Source organism: Sphaerodactylus townsendi, linkage group LG03, assembly GCF_021028975.2.
Source record: "Sphaerodactylus townsendi isolate TG3544 linkage group LG03, MPM_Stown_v2.3, whole genome shotgun sequence".
Taxonomy (NCBI): domain Eukaryota; kingdom Metazoa; phylum Chordata; class Lepidosauria; order Squamata; family Sphaerodactylidae; genus Sphaerodactylus; species Sphaerodactylus townsendi.
The window spans coordinates 108251615-108272487 of record NC_059427.1 but is presented as its reverse complement, the minus strand read 5'-3'; the positions used below and the strand labels follow the sequence as shown (position 1 = coordinate 108272487).

The 20873-nt window shown below is 46.1% G+C and overlaps 2 protein-coding genes across 20 annotated transcripts in view; both read left to right on the top strand.

Moving 5' to 3' along the window:
• The window catches only part of CACNA1A (calcium voltage-gated channel subunit alpha1 A), a 262485-nt gene extending 260375 nt beyond the window's left edge, over positions 1-2110 (top strand). For 13 of the 18 annotated variants that reach the window (XM_048489718.1, XM_048489716.1, XM_048489717.1 and 10 more), the window contains one exon: positions 338-2110. In XM_048489718.1, the coding sequence (XP_048345675.1) occupies positions 338-985 (648 nt within the window). In that variant the 3' untranslated portion in view covers positions 986-2110. The remainder of the gene's footprint in view (positions 1-337) is intronic. The other 5 variants (XR_007243931.1, XR_007243930.1, XR_007243929.1 and 2 more) reach the window with 5 other exon arrangements.
• Positions 2111-7103: 4993 nt separating this feature from the next.
• Positions 7104-20873, top strand: part of MAN2B1 (mannosidase alpha class 2B member 1) — a 25102-nt gene continuing 11332 nt past the window's right edge. The window contains exons 1-14 of one of the 2 annotated variants that reach the window (XM_048490968.1): positions 7104-7242; positions 9879-9981; positions 11382-11555; positions 12306-12499; positions 12698-12830; positions 13510-13652; positions 13881-13997; positions 14893-14975; positions 15968-16088; positions 16268-16346; positions 17866-17975; positions 18767-18874; positions 19073-19189; positions 19787-20005. In XM_048490968.1, coding sequence (XP_048346925.1) covers positions 7165-7242; positions 9879-9981; positions 11382-11555; positions 12306-12499; positions 12698-12830; positions 13510-13652; positions 13881-13997; positions 14893-14975; positions 15968-16088; positions 16268-16346; positions 17866-17975; positions 18767-18874; positions 19073-19189; positions 19787-20005 — 1779 coding nt within the window. In that variant the 5' untranslated portion in view covers positions 7104-7164. Of the gene's footprint in view, positions 7243-9878; positions 9982-11381; positions 11556-12305; positions 12500-12697; positions 12831-13509; positions 13653-13880; positions 13998-14892; positions 14976-15967; positions 16089-16267; positions 16347-17865; positions 17976-18766; positions 18875-19072; positions 19190-19786; positions 20006-20873 lie in introns of those variants that run through there. The other variant, XM_048490969.1, reaches the window with a different exon arrangement.

The following is a 20873-nucleotide window of genomic DNA, read 5'->3' as shown; positions in this document are numbered from 1 at the left end:
CGTTTTGTGTTCTTTTTCTCTCTGGTTTCCTTTATTTGTGCCCTTCTTCGTTGTCTCCCCTTGCCTTCCTCTCCCTTCCATTCCGTCCACCGTGATGTGGCTGTTGCTTGAATTCTTCTCTCCATTCAATCGTGCTGTCGTTCCTTTGCCTTCCTATTTTAACCCCCGTATGTACATATATATATATACATTTGATTTCTTGTCCTCGTCTCTGTGTCCCACCCGCCCTCCAACCTCGTGCCCTTCCCAACCGGCCCGCTTTCCCTCCTGTCTCTTCTCGGTTGATTTTCCTTGTATATTTTTCTTTTTGATTTCCTTTGTTTCAATTTTCGTGTAGGGCAGTAGTTCCGTAAGTGGGAGTCCGGTCCTCTCTACGTCTGGCACCAGCACCCCGAGGCGAGGCCGCCGCCAGCTCCCACAGACCCCTTCTACGCCCCGGCCACACATCTCCTACTCCCCCGTGGTCCGCAAGGCCGTCAACACACAGGCCGCGCACCCCAGCCGCCTCGTCAGCCCGGCGCCCAGACGGTACCCCTCGCTGCCCGCCGAGCACCACGCCTCGGAGCGCCGCAGCAGGTCTCCGGCCCTGGAGCGCCACACAGTCCCGCCGCGCAACGACTCGCCGCGGGCCTACCGCCACGCCAGCAGCCGGTGGTCGGCCCCGCACGTATCCGAGCCGCACCCGGGGCCCCGCCACGGCGGCGGCAGCGGCGGCTACTACCGGAGCCCGGACTACGCCGCCCCGGCCGGTGAGGAAGTCTGCCCCTACGAGACCGTGCAGCACGGAAGCAGCTCAGGACGTTCGCCCAGAACTTCCCGGGTGGGCGGCGGCGGCGGCTCGTGCTCCCTCTCGCCGTCCAGGCACGGGCGGCGGCTCCCCAACGGCTACTATCCCTCGCATGGACCAGCCAAGGCGCGCGGGACGAGCTCGCGCCAAGGACTGCACGAACCTTATAGCGAAACCGACGAGGACGACTGCTGCTAACCTAGAAGGGGAGGGGAGGGGGGTTCACGCGCCACGCTCGCCAGGCACACCAGACCCACACGCCTCAGACGGAGGGGGGGGGGGGCGGCATTCCCGGTTGGGGAGGGGGGCAGCTGCCGGGTGGGGGAGGAGAGAGAAGCGCCCGAGTGTCCAACCTGCCAACTGACCGGGGAAGGCGCCCCGGAGGAGAAGCCTGCACTGGTGGGAGAGGGAAAGAGACTTCTATCTTTTGTTGGGGGGTGGGGGGACACAAGGATTTTGGGGTCGGGTGGGGCGGCTGGGGAAATGAGGGTCTGGGAGATCAGAGCATGTTTATCTTTTACAGATCAAGTTGTGTGTGGTGAATTGAGGGGGGGAGGGGGGGCGTTACTCAGAATCTACAAAAGAAAATGCACTCAGGTGTGGGGGATTTGTGCAGTCCAAGAGCCCCATGCCATTGCTATCTATGCCTCTGAGAAACGAGACCACCAGAAGCCAACTTTATCTAGGGACAGGGACTGGAGCGGGGGAAAGGATTCTGGCAACTTCAGCAAAGACATTTTGGAAAAGTTAAAGAAACAAAAACCTTTAAAAAAAAAGTAAAACGAAGCAAAAAGACAAAAAAATCCTGGGCTTCTATTGATGAGTTTTATCATCTCAATTTACCTGGTTAACTTAAAAAAAAAAGTAAAAAAAAAAGTTTGTGGCCTGCCATTTTAAGAGGGACACACGCACGTGAACACGCACCCAACACGCACATACATACATACATACACACACACACAAAGGAGTGCTTGCTGGTTATACCAAACCCTAATATTACTGCCTGCAGAGATAAAAAAAGAAATAATAAAACTAAACAGAAAAAAACAAAAAAGGACAAAAATAATTGATAAAAATGAAGCATTTTCTTCTGACATTTTGGTCCTGCTTGAAAAAAAGAAAAAGAAATGACATCAAAAATTAATAATTCCTCAGCTTCTTTATTTCTTTTTTCCTACTTTGTTTGAAAAAAAAGTTGAAAAAACCTGTGGGATTGGGACTGTGAAATATTGCATGAAACAAAGTAAAAAGTCAAATGAAAAAAAAATTAAAAATCCTTAAAAAAACAAAAATATTAAAAAAAGAATTTTTGATTGAAATGTTCTTTGTTGTTAATCTCATAATTTGCTCTCTTGTTTTCTCCTTCTCCTTCATCCCTATTTTTTCTCCATTCTTATGATGTGACACTGCATAAAGGGAAATGTACTGCTACGCATGGTTGATGAAGTTTTGCTATTTGATGCTTTCTGAGATGAGCAATATGAACTTATTAAGCAGAAGCTGGTGAACATGACTACTTGGACTGGATGGAAGTCTTTTTTTTACAAATATGTTCATTCCCAAAAACACAAGATATGTTTGTATTCAACCCCAACAAGCTTTTAATCTCCCCAATTATTCTGACAAACGCCCACCCAGGTACCAGTTACATTTTAATATCCATTATAGTGGCCATTATAGTTATCCAGTCATTATAGTTATCACCTGGAACGGTATGGTGAAAGAACCAAACAAGACTTTTGTCTTCCACACTCCCTGTCAGTTGCTGGACATCAAGAAAGGATGAATTAATGAAATTTATGCTTATTTGATTAATTAACTTTCTGACGCATTAGTTATTCTTTGGTATATCAGAAGTGATCGATATTAGAATAATTAGGACAAAAACAGAATTGAGTATTTATTTTAGAGACATCATGAACTTGCCACTGCTTGCATATGGCACTTGCCACTGTACTTGCATATGGTAGACAGTTATGACAAATACAGATTCCCTAGTGTGTATTCATGTGACAGAGGTCTTAAAATCAGGCAAGTATCACCACACCTTTATATAAAGTGTACATCTGTGTTGTTAGGTACATGGATTGCTGTGGACCATCTTGCAGGTTATTCCAGCAGTAACTCTCCTCCTATAAACTGGCATTTAAGGCGTTGTTAAGAACAAATTATGAAGAAGGATGTCATGGGTCTGAAACATCCGTTGATATAAAGCTGCTAAGATGAACTGGAATTAATGTGGCTGTATCACCCAATGATGGCATTTCCACAAAGGGCCAAATTGCAACCAAGAATTTAGCCCTTATTAAATTATTGACTAAAGGCATGTCTTTGTTTTAATGCAGAAAAATCCCATCAAAACAGAATATGAGGACTAAGCTGTAAAAATGACTAATATTTTGGAATACAATAGGGCAAAGTTGTCAGTATTGTGTAAGGATCCTTCTTGAATCCATCTGTACAGCTCAGATTGCCACATTCTCCCTCACTTGTAAAAATGGAAGACTGGATTATCTATGAGACTACTGCAAAGATGGACAACATCTGTGACCTCCAGGGCCATGTTATTCTACTGCCTAATCCAAAGGCTGAAGGTGTTTGCAGTACAACCCACCTTGCTCATGTATCTTCAGATTCTAAAATGCAGTTGCTAATGGGCATGGTCTTATAGACAAAGCACAAGAGTTCAGGAAGCCAGATGAATGTACTTAGTGGACCAAATCTGACATGTCTCCAACTGGTTGTTTCCTTGCAGTGTTGCAAGATACAAACAGGTTGCTGATTTCTCAACACTTTGGTAACCTACAATGATACTGGGACTCCCAAGGAAGCAGCCATTTGTTATATCTCAAATAATGGCAGCTAACAGGCAGAGGTAAGTTTCGCACCAGAAGCATTACAAGGTGCGGTACTGGAGCTGGTATAAACAGTATGGATAAAAACACATTAAAGCTACAATCTGATGTACATTTTTCAGGGGCAAACTTGCATATTGATCTTTTCCATGAATGATTAGAAGAAGTTCCACTGATTTACCTTTGTGAAGGACCAGTGTGTATTTTTCTGTGATTCTGGAAACAACCTTGGATTTTGAAAGCTAGCTTGTCATACAAGGAGGAGGCCAGGAACTGATTACATGGAGCATGAGTATTCATGAGCATGCCAAAGTAAATATGAACTACAGTGGAACCTTGGAAATTGGTACCTTCGGAAATCGCCAATTTCAGTTTTCGCCGGTTGCCGCCGGCCATTAGAATGTCTCAGATTTCGCCAACAGTCTCGGATTTTGCCTACATAAATTGCGTAATTTACGCAATTTGCTATGCTGTTTGCGCATATGCAAAAAGCGCAGTTTCAGAAATCACCAATTTCGGATTTCGCCAATAATCGCCGGACGGATTATCGGCGAAATCCAAGGTTCCTCTGTAGATTTGCCCCCTCCCCCCAATCAGTAATTTGCAATGCAGTATTAGCAAAAAGCACTCTGTATTTGCTGGCCTGATTGGATGAAAATTCATTCTGCTTGCATTAAGAACAATCACGAAGAGATTCTTATTTGTTCCAACTAATTCTCACAGAACACAGTTCAGTTCAGTTTTATTACGGCCATTAGGCCAGCAAAAAAGAGCAGAGAAGAACAAGAAAAAGGAGGAACAACAAACAAAAGAACAATCGAATTTGCACCGAAATCCACGAAACAGAAATCCACACAAAAAATATCATCAGCTTGTAGCATTCTTACGGTCACCCTCATGTGGTCTGGCTCTTGGTCCCAACATGGTTCTTCTCTTACTATATGCCAGCATACAAAATTTAGCTACCTGCTGAGATATAAGAGAAACTCGGTCTTCCAGCAAAATTCTCCAACCAAGAACTGAGTCGGAATTAACTCTAGTTAAATTTCTGTACTGGATAAACAATGGATGGTCGAATTGCCTCCCTTTCCCTTTATGGAGTTCACAATGCAATAAAATATGTAATACAGAGTCCACTTCCCCTGAGTTACAAAACAACATAGTCTCTAATAATAAATCGTAAGGATTTTTTGAAATCTGCCCATTAGATTGGCTGATGGAAAAGCGTCAAAACGGGCCCTTGAAAAGGCCCAGCGGCATTTCGTAGATGTTATATTGGACAGGTAAGGGGCAGCCAAGATACCTGTCCAAGATTTTAATGGTTTATATAACGCCGGTAACAAGGAGAAATCTGTTTGCATTTCAATATCATTGAGCCGTTGATAGACCAAGGCTGTTGCTCTGCAATGATCCAGTTCCAATAATTGTACAGGATCCAAACCACACTGTGTAAGTTTAAGTGTTATTTTTTCTAGCCAGCTTGGATATGGTGTTGCCCACAGAACACATGACGAGAACGTGGAGTACTGTGGATTACTGGCTAGTTAATAAATGATGCTTTAATAGTGTCAAGAAGCATACTCAAACCCACATTCCTTTATTCTGGATTAATCATTCTGGCATAGCCATTGTATCTATATTGCTACTAATGTGAATATGAATGGCTTGTACTTCAAAGGACCTAGAAACCTGTGGCTCTGTTTAGATTTGCCTGTTAAGTGTCACTATAAGTGAGTTACATTAGTGATTCATTACAAAAATCTGGAATGAAGTCAAAAGTTCTACTTAACAGTTTGAACATGTAAACATTTTTAAACATTATTTACATTAAGGTGTTGTGGGTTTTTCGGGTTGTATGGCTGTGTCCCAGTAGCATTTTCTCCTGGTTTTGCCCGCATCTGTGATCCTCTGAAGATGCCAGCTACAGATGCAGGTGAAACATCAGGAGATGCTACCAGAACACGGCCATACAACTCAGAAAACCCACAACACTCTAGTGCAGTGGTGGCAAACCTTTGGCACTCCAGATGTTATGGACTACAATTCCCATCAGCCCCTGCCAGCATGGCCAATTGGTTCGCCACCACAGCCCTAGTGATTCTGGTTTTGAAAGTCTTTGACAATACATTATTTGCATTGTTTATAGTCTGCCTTTCTTACCAGGAATCAAGATAAATTACACAGAGTAGATCAACACTGTCAACCAGATGGAACAGCCACTGAACACTTCATGGATTTGGATTGTAGAAATTTGGAACCAACCAGAGATCTGAAGCAGAGTTGAAGCCAGCATAAGTAGTAACATGACCTGTTAAACATTGGCAAAAATTGCAAAACAGGATCATACTTACTAGCATGGAGCACAGTCCTAGTCATTTGCACAAGCATTTTTCTGAACCATTTTGTTATAGTGCAGAGTTGGTATTATCATCATGGTAACATTTAAAACTCAAAAAACAAAGGCAAATGCACTTAGAAGGATGTGATGGAGGTAGGGAAGCTTATTTGATTAAACAGAGTTGAGCTAGAGATAGATGATATGGTAAAAAAAAAAGGTTAGGAATGTATATTAGTCTGTTCTGACTGTTAGCTGCCAGCAGTCTGATGAACCAAGGAGCCGATACAAAGTTCATTTTAATTTCGAAATATGTTCATGACTGCCTGTGGGTCTGTTATGCTTTAGCACCACGGCCAGCCAATAGGCCCTGAAAACGCATTAGTTCTCACTGCCTCTTTTACATTAGTGTAGTCATTTATCCAACCATGCCTCTGGAATTCTTCGGAAGAAGAAATGGCCCAGCATAATCCATCTTCCGCTGAACAGGAATGGTGCCTGCTTCTCTAGCGAGCATGCTCCTACAGACGAACAGGATGGGGCCGGGCGGGGAGGCTGGACACACGTGGGAAAGGTGCCATAGGAAATTAATTGCCTTAGGAAATCCCCTGTTTTTCTGTCCCCGTTCCAAATGGCTAACGTACAGAAGTCCCTCAACTACTTTGTGGTTCACGTTTTCTGTTCCTCTCGGGGGACGGCCGGTCTCTTGCCCGGAACAAGGTAAAAGGACTGGGGGGAAGCGGATCCTGCAGACGGTTCCAGGATTTATTTCTTATTCCTTATTCTGCTCTGCGCCTGGCACAGACACCCGCCCGCCTGGGATTCAGCAGGTTTGCACCACTTCGGCAGAACCGGTTGTTAAAATGGTGCTTGTAAACAACCAGTTGTTAAATTATTTGACTCCCCGCAGCCCAGTTTACCATAGTAAAGGAACCAATTTGCGTTTTCTTACCGCTGCTAGTACAATTGTTACCGCCCACTTGTCCCGCTCATCCAATTATTTTGCAGTGAACACGGCTATTTGCATGAGTTCCACTGCAGCCCCGCCTACCACGTCCCTTTCGTTTCGCAGTTTGAGCTCCGCCCTCGGGAGGCGTGGCTGGCGGCGAATTCCGCCCTAGTTGTCATGTGAAGGCCTGGTCACATGATAGGCACCGGGTGGTGTCCAGGGCGGTGTGGCTGCAGCGATGGGGCTCCCTGCGGTTTGGGGTCTCCTGTTCGGAGCAGCGTTGCTGTGTGGGGGTGAGGCCGCGTGCGGTTATCAGGTGAGAGGATCGCAGAGAGCCGGGGACGGGTGGAAGGGAAGCTGAAGGAAAGCCTGAGATGTCATGGGGGAAAGTGAAAGCAGCCTGGGCTCCGAAGTCTTGTGGCAGTTTAATGAGTGTCTGAGTGGAGCAGAGAGTGTCGTTCAATCAACAGGAGAGATATACAAAGCCTCAAGAGTGGGGAGGGAATTGCTACTGGCTTAGGATGGTACATAAGATGAAGGCTGCTTCTAAACCAAACCCTGCAGGCTCAAAAGGGCACGTCCGTGCAGTTTGGACTTTTGCTCAGAGACAAAGTATGCAAGAATTACCATGCTGGGTCAAACTAAAGAGCGTCTAAAGCCGGGACTCTGTCCCCTGTAGTGACTACCAGTCTGAAAGGGCACCCACATGCTTTGAGAAGAAATATGATATCAATATTGTACTTAACATGCTGGTCTTTGACCAGAGAGTTTTGGCTTGAACCCCTCATTTAACCATAAAGTTCACTGGACGACCTTGGGCCAGTCATTCTCTCTCAGCCTAGCTTGCTTCGCAGAGATTTATTGTGAAGGTAAAAAGAGGGGAGGGGAGAGGCACATATGTTGCCTTTCATCCAGGGATAGATGAACTACATGAAGGCAGAAGCCACCGAGCTAATTTGTTTTGAACATTGCTATGTGCCATGGCAGTGAATTTTACATGCTGCATGAATAAGTATCCTGTGCCATCTTTTTCTCCACTGTTGCTTCTAGGACTGCCTTAGTGGCATCTGACTATACAAACCCTGTTCTTCCTGATGCTTCACACCTACTAGAAAGAACTGACTTGGACTATGATCCCAATTGTGTACTTGCTGACAACATTTGTGGGGTTGTGCATGTAATATTGATTAGAGAACAATAGGAAGCTGGGTTCAGGTCTTTGTTGTCAGCCAGATGGAGATGCCTTTTCCAACAGCTGTCTCCATCTCTAATCAGCTGCTTTGCTTTCTGAACTGCTTCTCTTACGCCTGGAGCCTAAAAGTCCCACTCCAGGCAAACATTCCTTATTGTCTTTGTGTTGTTGGAATTGATTGTCCCAGAAAGCTTTTTTTAATTGTATCATGGCTGATAGTATGATACGCCTGCATGTGGGGAATTGGATTTCTCATGCAGCTTCTAGTAGGAACATCCTGTGCCTTTGTTTCCTCCCCACAATGATAGCATAGATTCTCAGCTTCATGTGAGATAGGTGCAATCTGTGCGAGATCAAGTGTTACATCAAGGCCAGGTTATACTGAAGGAGCACTGAGCTTGCAGGCTTACATTCTTGGAGCATGTAAACCTGGCAGCTTATGGAAATGATTGCTGTGAATTGTTGTCAGGGCCAGTAGCAACATAATGTAGAATGTTTGAAAACCAGGAGAGAAGTGCAGCCTGGGCCTCTCCACTTTGGAAACCCTTGATATTGTTTCTGTCCTTCCTCAGAAAACTCAGTAATATCCTCCATTAAAAATTGTTGGTCTCCTGGTATTTGTAAACTGAAAACTTCTTCAGCAGACAGAAATTTCCAGTGAGACCAGAGCAGGGGTAGGGAACCTGCTGCTCTCCAGATGTTCAGGAACTACAGTTCCCATCAGCCCCTACCAGCATGGCCAATTGGCCATGCTGACAGACCTGATGGGAATTGTAGTTCCTGAACATCTGGAGAGCCGCAGGTTCCCTACCCCTGGACCAGAGAAATGATCTCCAGAAACATGTGGCTGGCAAGCCTTTTCTGGCCAAGAAGCAAAAAAATAAATGCTGGCACTCTCCAGCACACTACCTGCACACACTCAAAGCATCTTGGCTGATTACTATTCCATTCTTTTGTTCCTCTGTCTTGTACACATTTACTAGTTGTAGTGAAATCAACTCACCCTTTGACGATATAAAAATAAATCCATCCAACACTTATTTATTAAGAAGAAAGTCTCATGATTTAGCTGAAACGATTAAACTAAAACAGGCAGAGGATTTGGGCTTTTGAACTGCAAGAACTCTTCAGGGTATCATTTAAATTAAGCCTTTCAAATTTCAATGTCATGAAATTACAAGTGAGCAATACAGAAAAGCCCTTTTCTTGAAACTTTGACAACAGTGTGTCACTGAGAACCAGCAACAATCCTGGAGAATTTGGGCACCCAGCTTCTGTTGCTTATAATCTATCAAATCACATTTCATCTGAAAAATGGAAAAGGTTAATACCAAGAATGTCTCCCTTTCCTCATTTATTATGTCAGAATTGTTTCCCATGCATTCTATCAGCAGAGCCTCATAAGGTCTTCTTATTGGCTGTTCTGACATCTATGCTTTGTGTTTCCATGCTTGCATGTAAGATGGTCTAAGCCAGGGGTGTCCAACTCTGATGCCCCAGAACTTCATGGACTATGATTCCCATCAGCCCCTGCCAGCACGACCAATTGGTAAGGCGTATGTAGGACAATAAAATATTTAGCCAGTCACCAAAACCCTGCAACATACTCAGTAATATTGAAGCTGGTAGCAACCCTTCTGTAAAACTGTAGTTTTCAGGGACGGCTTTTCAGTTGGCTCATGGCTCTTCGTGGAGTGTGTTGTTGTGCTGTAGAACTTAGCTCAGAGAAGCACCCTGTCTCTCCTTCTCTGCTTTTTTAGTCCTGCCCTGTGACAAAACCCAACATGCTCAATGTTCATCTTATCCCGCACACACATGATGATGTGGGCTGGCTGAAGACAGTGGACCAGTATTACTTTGGAGGTGAGTTGCAGCAACAGGTAGGCTTGTGTGTGGTGTCTCAGCATGGTCCCAGCAGTGTTAGTTAACACTAGAAAAGCTTGATGCTTGATCACGTCAGCGGACAAGTTCCCTTTTGTCTGACTATTGAGCTTTGCTTCCAGTGTCAAGGCTGTCTGTGCTGGCTGCACATAGGTGAAGCAGGTGTGGTCCAGTACTGCTCCGTGCTGAAATAGGAGCTAAGCTGTTCCCTTTAGCCTTTTGGCCAGATTAAACCACATCAGTGATTTTTTTAAGGGAGTAAAGCACTGTATCTCCGTGTCAGTGAATCACACAGCTCCTTACTGGCATGCCTCCTTAGGCCAAAGAAAGGCTCCTTAGGTTTTGTGCTTTACTCAGCAGAGTAGTAGTGGTGGAAGATCTAGGAATACTTGGCACTGTGCTTATAGCAACCCTTACAGTTGCTCTGTAAGACTGGCTAGTACATTCTGCCATATTGTAAATAAAATCTGAGGGAGACATGCTTAAGGCTGTCCCAGGAGTTTATGGCAAAAGAGAATTTTTAGGAAGCAGCCGGCAGCTGGTTGTGTTACACTGCACCAGTTGTACACTGCTACCAGTTGATGGATGTTGAGATCTGGACTCCTCTCCTTCAGTTTCCTGCTGAGCCAGGATGCTGTTCTGCATTGGATTTATGCAGATCAGCGTTGCCGATAAACAGGCCTTGGGTGTTTTCTTCCTCCCCTGCATGCAGATAATACCTTCCTGTTTTGAAGGCCATGCTAGAGTGGATAGATTTTGCAAGCATATTTCCTTCCAAGGGCAGAACAAAGCCACTGAAATATCAGCGTTTTTTCAGCATCTTGCTGTGGAGAAGAGTCTCTGCTGCTTTGTTCATGAAGGAGGGAGGTGGGGTTGAGGTCTGCCTTGGTCTGGAAGACTGACTTCAATGGCCGTTTGGCCGAGAGTGGCAATAGATGAGCCAGTGAGTGCCAGGCCTTACCTTTCCTATGAAGTAGGAGCAGCAGTGGCATAGTGGTTAAGAGCAGGTGCATTCTAATCTGGAGGAACCGGGTTTGATTCCCAGCTCTGCCGCCTGAGCGGTGGAGGCTTATCTGGGGAATTCAGATTAGCCTGTGCACTCCCACACACGCCAGGTGGGTGACCTTGGGCTAGTCACAGCTTTTTGGAGCTCTCTCAGCCCCAGCTACCTCACAGGGTGTTTGTTGTGGGGGGGAAGGGCAAGGAGATTGTAAGCCCCTTTGAGTCTCCTACAGGAGAGAAAGGGGGGATATAAATCCAAACTCTTCTTCTCTGCTTCTTCTTTCAACCAGCTATCAGGTGAAGGTGGTGCTCAAAGTGGCCAGTTCTGTCTTGGGAATTCCTCCTCAGCTGCCTTTCACTTCTTGTCTGTTGCCTTGCAGTCCGCAATGACATCCAGCATGCTGGGGTGCAGTACATCCTCGACTCAGTCATTTCAGAGCTGTTGGCTGACCCCAGCAAACGTTTCATCTACGTTGAAGTGGTCTTCTTTGCTCGCTGGTGGGGGCTGCAGACTGAAGCCATGCGCCAGGCTGTGCAGCAGCTAGTTGCTGAAGGTAAGAAAGGGGAAGGAGAACTGAACTTCGTGTAGCGTCTCTCTCTGCCTCATAACATACACATGATGAAGTAGTGGAGGTATTTGCTGAAGGGCTTGCCTAAGGGTGGGGTCCAGGGCACCTGACCACCAGGACTAGTTCAAAAGACCTTCCTGTCATGGAGATGAAGCTGCGTTGCCAGGTCACAACCTGGAGAACTCTTTCATCTTGTGTTTATTTATTTTTTAATACTCCACACCCATGACCGGAAATACAGATGTAGCTTGTCCTCCCTAGCACTCTTTGGGGTCTTGTAGCACTTCTCTTTTCTAGTTGTAGGGCAAAAGCAAGAATCTGGCTTCCTCCAGGCAAGAATGGAGGGACAGCCTCATGACTGTGTCCTCCTTCGTGGCAGTGGAGAACTGTGACTTAGGAGCTTTGGTGGTTGATATGGTAACAGGCTAAGTGTTTGAGGAAGTATATGGGGAGAGGTGCAGTTGTTCTTGCTCTGCATCTTTTTTATATAACCTTTTTTATATGGCCTGTGTGGTACTCTATCTTGCTACATTATATTAGCAGCGTGGGTCTGGAGCTGCATTTCCCTTTTCTTACCCTGCTGTAGAGGAGAGAGTTCCCCCAGGTTCCTGTTTCAGGCCTAGTGGGCGGCTGCTGTCTTCCAGCTTGTGTGTTATGTGCCTGCCCTCTTCAGCAGAGCAGTAGTAAAGCATCACCTGCATGTTCTCTGATCTGATGCACTTTCCCTCTTGGCAGGGCGTTTGGAGTTTGTGAATGGTGGTTGGTGCATGAATGACGAGGCAGCTGTACACTACTCATCTGTCATTGATCAGATGAGCCTTGGGCTCCAATTCTTGAAAGAGACGTTCGGCGAATGTGGCCGGCCCCGGGCAGCCTGGCACATTGACCCTTTTGGGCACAGTCGGGAGCAAGCATCGCTGTTTGCACAGGTCAGCCCATACTTCCAGGATAATCACATGTACATCTCGCCCACCCAGAACTGTGCAATGTAACCGGCATGCTCGTCTTCAGCCTGTGAACCAGTCCTTGAGCTTTGCCTGCCCTTTTGCACCTGTGACTGGAATGCTCCAATTCAGTTTGCATCCCTCCTTCTGCCTCTCAAACACTTTTTTTGTCTCTTTGCCCAGATGGGCTATGATGGTTTCTTTCTGGGCCGCATCGACTACCAGGACAAGGCCCAGCGCGAAGCCGTGCGTGAGATGGAGCAGCTGTGGCGTGCAAGTGGAAGTCTAGAACCCCCAGTGGCTGATCTCTTCACTGGTGTGTACGGCCATGTTCTTAAATCTCTCTTCTTCTGGTTTGGGGTCCCCATACCTGAACATCAGCCAGGCTGTCTGCTTATGTGGATTTGTTCCCCTGGAAAATGTGGCAATCTCTTGTCTCCAGAGATTAGCAGAGGATCTTTCAGTAACTGGCTCTGGTAATACATGGAAGCAAGAGATAAGTTGGTGGTTAAACTGACCCAGGTTCAGAAGTTAATTCTTGGGTCTCTACATGAATTTCCAGAAAGCTGGGGGAAAGCTTTGAACCTTCTACTTGAAGCAGCATTAAAAGATAGGCAGGGGAAAGATAGGTAGGGGTTGGGAAATCCCTGGAGATTTGGGGGTAGAGCCTGGGAAGGATGGAGGTAGGGGAGCAAACGGAGCAGAGATGTGATGTGCTGGAGGCTACCTTCCAAAGCTGCCATTTCTTCCAGGGGAACTGATCTCCCTGGTTTATAGATCAGTTGTAATTCTGGGAGAATTCCAACCACCACCCAAAGATTGGCAGCCCTACGGTCTGTTCAGTGCTGCTGCAAGACCGGTTGGTGCCTACATGGCTTCCTCGAAGTGAAAAGTTCGTCGTTTTAATCGCTTGATTTTAACCTGGGGCGAAATGCTTGGGATGGAAAAGTCCGCAAGCCCGCATTGCCCCTTTTCTCTTGACTGTCTCTTGGCAGGTGTTCTACCAAATGGCTACAACCCACCAATGTCTCTCTGCTGGGATCAGTCCTGCTCTGATGACCCCATTGTGGATGACGAAAGTGATGAAAACAATGTTCGGAGTCTAGTGACCTATTTTCTAGGAGCTGCAGCTGCACAGGTTAGAGGAAAGAAATAGGGATTGGGAGCCAGGACTGCTTGGCCTTGCGCTTAGTGTTGGCTGGAGTGAAAGTAGGAGGGGCAAATCAGAGTTTGGGACAGTAAAGACTGCAGGAGGAACTGTGGGCTATTTCCAAGAGTGGCCACTTGCTGGAGAACTAGAATTGCCTCTTGGGGAAGAGGGATCTCTGCTGGTGAGTTTATACACTCTCAGTCCTGTTCCCTGCAGGCCAAACACTATCGCACCAATCACATTGTCATGACGATGGGCTCTGATTTCCAGTATGAGAACGCCAACCTCTGGTACAAGAACATGGACAAGCTGATTAAGCACGTCAATGCACAGGTACTCTGACATTATAGCCTTGGCTCTGTTCCTACTGTGCAGGCCATCCCTAGACAGCCTGATTTCTTAGGACCTTTGTTTACACTCTGGGAAAGGAGTCAAATAACTTTTTATACTCTGAAACTGGGAATGGAGTGGATCAAAATGCCGGTTCTCTCCCACAAATACTGTTCTGCAGCAATCCTATGTAAATGTCAAATTGAGACAAGACTTCCATAAGGAAGTGACAGATCTGATTTTAAGTGCTGTTAAAGTCCTCAGTGAATTGTGCCATCAGAACTGTGTTTGCTTATGCTCCCTTTTCACACCAAAAGCCTGACAAATACACCAGCACAGACATGGGTATCCCCTCTGTTTTCTGCAGCCAGAGGCAAAATAGGAGAGAGGCATAAGCCTTGATTCTTCTTCCTGTTTCCCTCCAGACAGACCTGGGCTTGGGGAGGAGTCCCTTTTCTTGTCTTCCACTAGCCACAGCACTGGCACCCCCTCGTTTAGAAAATGGAAAGATGGTTTCTCCAGTTAGAAACCCTGTGATCTGGAAGCTCCACTTTGTTCCATGACAACTATTTCTGGTATTTTCTTGTTTAGGACCTAGATTTCCTGTTACCATCCTTTTCTTCCTCCCTTACCCATTCCCTTCTCTCTTTTTTAAAAAAATGTTTTTATCTGATTAAATCATCTTAGATGGCCTACTGCAGGGAGGTGAGAGTTAAGCTGTGCCAGGGCTCTGTTAGTAAAGGGCACAAGAAATCGGCAAAGAGGAAAGGGATGCTCAGTGTTTCAGGCATCAGGCCTGTTCTTATCCTGCAGACAGAGTTCCTTCAGTATGCCCAAGGGCAGCCCTTTCGGTCCCCAGGTACATTTGCCTGTTGATCTCCACATTTCTCTCTTCCAGCAACAACAAGGGAGCCACATCCACGTTTTCTACTCTACTCCAAGCTGCTACTTGTGGGAACTGAATCAGGCCAACCTGTCCTGGTGAGAAGGCTGAATGTTCTTCAACGCTCTCTGTTTTGCCACAAGAGCATTTTCTGTGGCTGGCCCAAATCTCGTCTTGTTTTCTCACCCTCTTCCCCAAAGCTCGTGTTTAATTTAGTTTTACCCCTGTGAGACCATCCTGATGTAGCCTGGGTTTTACTGTTGCAAGAACAAGCACTGGCTGTTTCAGAGGTTGCAAAAGCTACTGTCAAAATGGAATAGGATTGATAAGGGGTTTTGCAGACCCAAAGCCTTCCACCGCTCCGGTCATTTTAAACTCCTGCCCTAATTCCCTTTTTTTTCCCCCTTGGCTCTCTTCATCCTTCCCTGTGCCAGACTGAGATTGTGAGGCACCACTTCCTACCTGGCAAATGTGCCTACTGTTGGAAATGAGAGGTTGGTTCAGAAGCCCCTAACAAGCTCTTTGGAGCACCTCCCCCCTCCTTGAGAAAGCAGTCTGCTGGGCTGTTCATCTTGCGTTCTGGATTTCTCCCAGTGAGGATGTTCAGGAGAATATAATGGCTGCCTGCTAAGAACGTCCAGGCCCACTGGCTGAAGAGGTTGTCTGCTGCCAGTCTGCGAGAGGGTACAAAAGTTAATTGACAATACAACTATTGTCAGTGTAATAAATACTGACCCATTACCAAGACATCTGGGTAGGTTAAGGGAGCTCATTCTATGTCATTTGTTAGAGTTTCCCATCAAGTGTTTTGTTTTATCTCAGTTGTGGAGTGTTTAATGCCATTCTCATACTGTAGATGGGTGAAACAGAGAGGCACACAGGCAGCTGGTGAACCATGGGTGAAGAGGGAGTTGGCTTTCCAAATTATAGCACCTGATCCCACACTGGCCCCTCTCATTGGCTGCTCACCACCACTAGATATGAATAACTGTCAGAAGATGGTGACATGCCAACTGCTGTGAGTTGGCACTTCAGAGAGTGTCCCACTTGTCTGTGGAGAATCTGACTGATGGAATTCTGCATTGGACAGGTCTGTGAAATATGATGACTTCTTTCCATATGCTGATGGACCCCACCAGTTCTGGACAGGATACTTCACCAGCCGGCCAGCTTTCAAACGCTACGAGCGACTCAGCAACAACTTCCTACAGGTTTGTGTGCACACTCTATGGTTGTTCTCCTTCCCCAGGCTGGGAAAAAGACAGAGGCTCAACATTCCAATCTTGATCACTGACTCCTTGGGTTCAGTCTCTGTTCCTGCTCTGTCCCTGCAATCTTGGCCAATACCTTGGAGGCAAGAATGTCACATTCTGACTTTTCCCTTTTTCAGGTCTGCAACCAGCTGGAGGTTTTGGCTGGCACCCAAGCTACCATAGGACCTTATGGCAATTCCAGCAGTTTTGAGCTTCGTATGTGAGATCCTGAGAGGGTTTTCTTGGGGGTCGGGGAGGGAGGGAGTTGAAGGGATTGGATTTTACCCTTCCTTCATGTTGACATTAGCACAATAGCCTCAGTAGTAGCATAAGCTTTTGTAACTGCCTGCAAATGATTTCAATCAGCATCTGGTCTGATTTGTGCTTGAAATTCGGAAGAGGAAATCTAGTGGGTGAGGAATACAGTCCCTATGAATTTCATCCCAACTGCAGATGGTGGATTGTGTTAAGTAAATGTGTGATCTGTTATAACACTTAACTGGAATGATTTCTTGGTGCGAGAGGGCTTTAATTCTAATAATGAAGAATCCAACTCAAGTGTTAAGAATGACCCATTTCCATAGTATACCTTTTAGCACTCCCTTAACAGACATTAACCACCATACAGAAACTGCAACTCTGGAATTACTTCCTCATAGTGCCCTCTTGTCCCCCTCCCTAAGTTCAAGCACAAATCAGACTGGAGGCTGACTGAAATAATTTGCAGTCTGTCACAAATGTGGATTCCTGTCCCCATTCTTACAGATTTTTTTTTTTGCATGAGACTACGAACACTGAGAAACCACAGATCCTGAGTTATCCGTTCTCTTCCATGGAAAGATGATCTGACCCTCCATCATACCGTGGTGTCTTGTGATGGGATATGTGTGGCTTCTCCCTGTTCTCACCCTCCTTCTCACAGTCCTCTTGGTTAGAGTTGACTGAATATGGATACAGGGCAGGTGGGCTGCTTATTGACAGCTGGGTGAAATCCTTTCCTTTTGGCTCTGCTTTCTCCTCTGCAGCTCTGCCTGCCAGCAAGTACCAGTTGTGAAGGGGGAGGGTGTCAAGACCATCTGTGCCTCTGTGCCTCCACCCATTCTGCTGGCATGAGCAAGCAAAGCCTTTGCCTCTGTTGGGCAAGTGTGCTGTTTGCTGCCGCCTTGTTACGATGAGGGGGAAACATCTGTTTCCTTTGGAGAAGCAAACTGTAATCTCTGCTATATTTTCCCTACAAAGATGTTCCTGTGTAAGCACTGGAGGATCCCATCTTGGTGCCTTGTGACATCCCTGCATGTTTGTTTCTTGTAGGCTAAACCATGGGAAGTAACAGAACAACTCAGCTCTTGCCCAGAGTTGGAAAGCCTTCCCAAGGTCACTGTGAAATACATTAATGGGTGGAAAGTTAGATGCTGAGCACAGAAATGCCAGCTGCATACAGTCCAGTTCCCACATCCCTGTTGCATGCAGAGCTGATCATTTTTTCCCCCCGGCTTCACCTCCCACTGTCTGAGAAACTGATTGTATGGTAATTGTCTGAAATAAAAAGTGTCTGCCTGCTCCTGACCTTCAGAAGCTGTTTTGTTTAGATCCAGAGTATTTCTAATACTTATGAGTGAGTATCTGGTTCCTGAGCAGTGGAATTTCCCCTGTGCATCCCTGCTTTCTCCGTGTGCAAGCTCAAGTGATCCTGTCCTGATGCTGTGTGACAATCGCCCTGTTCATCTTCTTGCAGGCAAAGCCATGGGAGTTGCTCAACATCATGATGCAGTGAGTGGCACGGCAAAGCAGCATGTGACGAATGATTATGCCAAACAACTATCGAGTGGTTGGGACGCCTGCCAGGTATTTCCCTGAACCAGCTCGGGGGCCACCAGAGTTGACTCAGTTGCATGTGTGAAGGGAAAAAGGAGGCTGGTCAACCTGGCTCCTCCTGAATCCACCAATATGACCGTAGCTGTCCTGCCTAGATCTTTCTTGCTTTGAAGCTTATTAGTGTCCCACCCAGTGTTGGGAAAAGATAGCATTGTATGTGACCCATGGGAATAATAAAACCTGCACACTGGGGACCTAACCATAGCATTTGCCTCTGATTGAGGAGACTGATTCTCCATTGTGCATATGGAGCCTACAATCTGATGGTTTTCCTGATCACTTAATGACTGCCTATAAAAGCACACCAGTGACTGCGAGCACCTGAAGATTCAGCCTTCTTAGCAGCGATGGGATTTTTACAGGGGTTTCACACCAAGGGAAGTTCTCCAAAGCTCCTGCCCCATTGATTACAGTGGCCTGATGTTGGTCTTTGAGGGTTTTTAGATGAAAACAGTTAAGTGGAACAAGGGAACACATGATCCAGCAACCTTTCCAAACCTCAGCTGTTCTAGGTTTCATTAGTGCCCAGAATCCCAACTACTTTGCCTTCAGTTCAGTTACAGGTGGGATATCAATGCAGCAAAATAAAGATTGAGAATAGGTGAAAGAATAGGCTTCCCCTCTTTTGTGTAAGATAAGGCTTTGTTCTGATCTCAGGACTTTTTGTCTGTAATATAAGTTCCTGCTGCAGTGCTTCTCTATCACAAGATACTCAGAGGCAGGGATTAGCCGGTCTTATTGGGACCCTTTTCTTTTTGCAGGTTGTGGTCAGCAATGCCCTGGCCAGTATTGGCGGAAGCAAGGAGAACTTCATATTTTGCACATACCTCAACATCAGCGTCTGCCCACTGACTGAAGCTGCCCATGCTGTAAGTGGACTGCATTGCTGCCTGATTTCTCATTCTGGTGCGGACCCTCACATGCATCTGTAAGCCTCCTGATCAGGCTGTAGGAATCAAGGCTTGCATTTTGAAGTTCTCTAATTAGCTCCAGGAGTCCAGTGGACTTCCTGTTTGTGTCACTTTATGTCTGTCCTGGATTGGCATGCTGTTTTTTTGCCCTTGCAGTTTGCAGCAATTGTCTACAACCCGCTCCCACGCCACGTGAAGCAAATTATCCGACTGCCGGTGAATGGAAGCCATTATTCAGTGACAGCTCCTGATGGTCAGGCAGTTCTGAATGAGGTAGGAAGCAGGCAGCCCCAGTGCCTTGTAGAGCTGGAAGTGTGTTAAGGAGCATGCAGAATCGAAGTGAGCATGGTTCATTACAACGCTGGGTGCAAACCAGAAATTTTGTGGTGAAGGGGCTGATGTGATTGCTGGTGTTTGGGGGGGAGGGGGGAGGAGGATAATACATCTCATAAATAACAGCAAAAAACAAACCAATCCCTAAATAGAAGTTCTTTCATTTTGATGCAAATTAAAGAGCCAAATCCTTGCCAGTCATCCCTGTGCCTTTAATTTTATTGGCCAAGATACTGCAACAGTAAGACCCATTTAGTTCTTGAAAGGCAAGTGGGTAAAATATTGCCTCCTACACATTTATCTCTCCATGACTAAGTAATTACTTTTTCAGATTAAAAGCTCATAAGTGCCTGGAATATCTCAAGGGATCCAGACCCTTAAAGGCCCCCTTATGGTTATATGCCTGACGGAGTAGGAGAAAAGTGTTCATGGAACTATGCTAAGTGACTTAGTGGTTGACTTTGAAAGGAAGATATCCTTTTTGGCTGTTTGCTTGAGCAGAATAATGAATGGAACTACTCTCCTGCCTGTTGCCAGGTCATCCCTGTCTCGAGCTTCACCCGTGATGTGCGGCGTAATCGAGGTGATGCCATGTATGAGCTGGTATTCCAGGCATCTGCTCCACCTCTGGGTTATAGTTCTTACACCATTTCTAAAGTGCCTACCGGGAATCCAACTCACTCCAAACTGCTGAAGAGACTGCATAATCAAGCCCTTCCTGGAAAACAGGGTCTCTCTTGGGAAATCCAGAATGAGGTATGGGTGGACTGGAATGCCTCTACTCTAGTCTTTCTGATCAGCTCGCTGGTCCTTTCCTATAAGGTAGAAGGCCAGTCAACTTGCTTGAGTTTTTCTCTGTTGTTGTACTTCAGGAATGCTTGAAAATCTCTATGTTTGTGGCTTTCTGTTAGTAAAATAGCTGATGTGGCTCTGTTTGGGGGGTTCCCCTGAAGTGCTATCCAGATGTTCAGGTGGAGGCTATATTTGTTGTGCCCAGGGATTGAATCCTAGTTTGCTGTCCTCACCTGATTGTTGTGAAAGCACTGTTGACACCCTGGCCTTTATTCCTTTGGCAGCAAGCCTGGTCCCACAAATGTGGTAATAAAGTGATGCAACTGAGAGGTCTGTGGGTGAAAAAAAATTGTGTGTGTGGGTGAAAAAGTGTGTGGGTGAAAAAAAAGTGTGGTGTTTGTCACTAGATATATCACACACACCATTCAATTGGGGGAGGGGGTATAGCAGGCCTTAGGAGATGCCAAATAACATGTGGCCATTCCATGCTGTTCCCTAATATCTTGCCTCACGTCAGAATATCACTACTTCACATCTCTTCCACCCCCTGCCTTTGACCACTAATGATTCAGAAATTCGGTCTTACAATTCTCTGCATGTCCCTGCCTGAGGCAAGGTATGGCAGAAAGAAAATGAGTCGCAGTTGCCATTTACTGTTGCAGCCTCACCTCTGTCATAACAGCCATGAAAGTGTTGTGGTAAAATGTGTGTGATTTTTTCCCCAAGTAACTATTCCAGTAGGCCCGTGGTGGCAAACCTTTGGCACTCCAGATGTTATGGACAACAATTCCCATCAGCTGCTGCCAGCATGGCCAATTGGCCATGCTGGCAG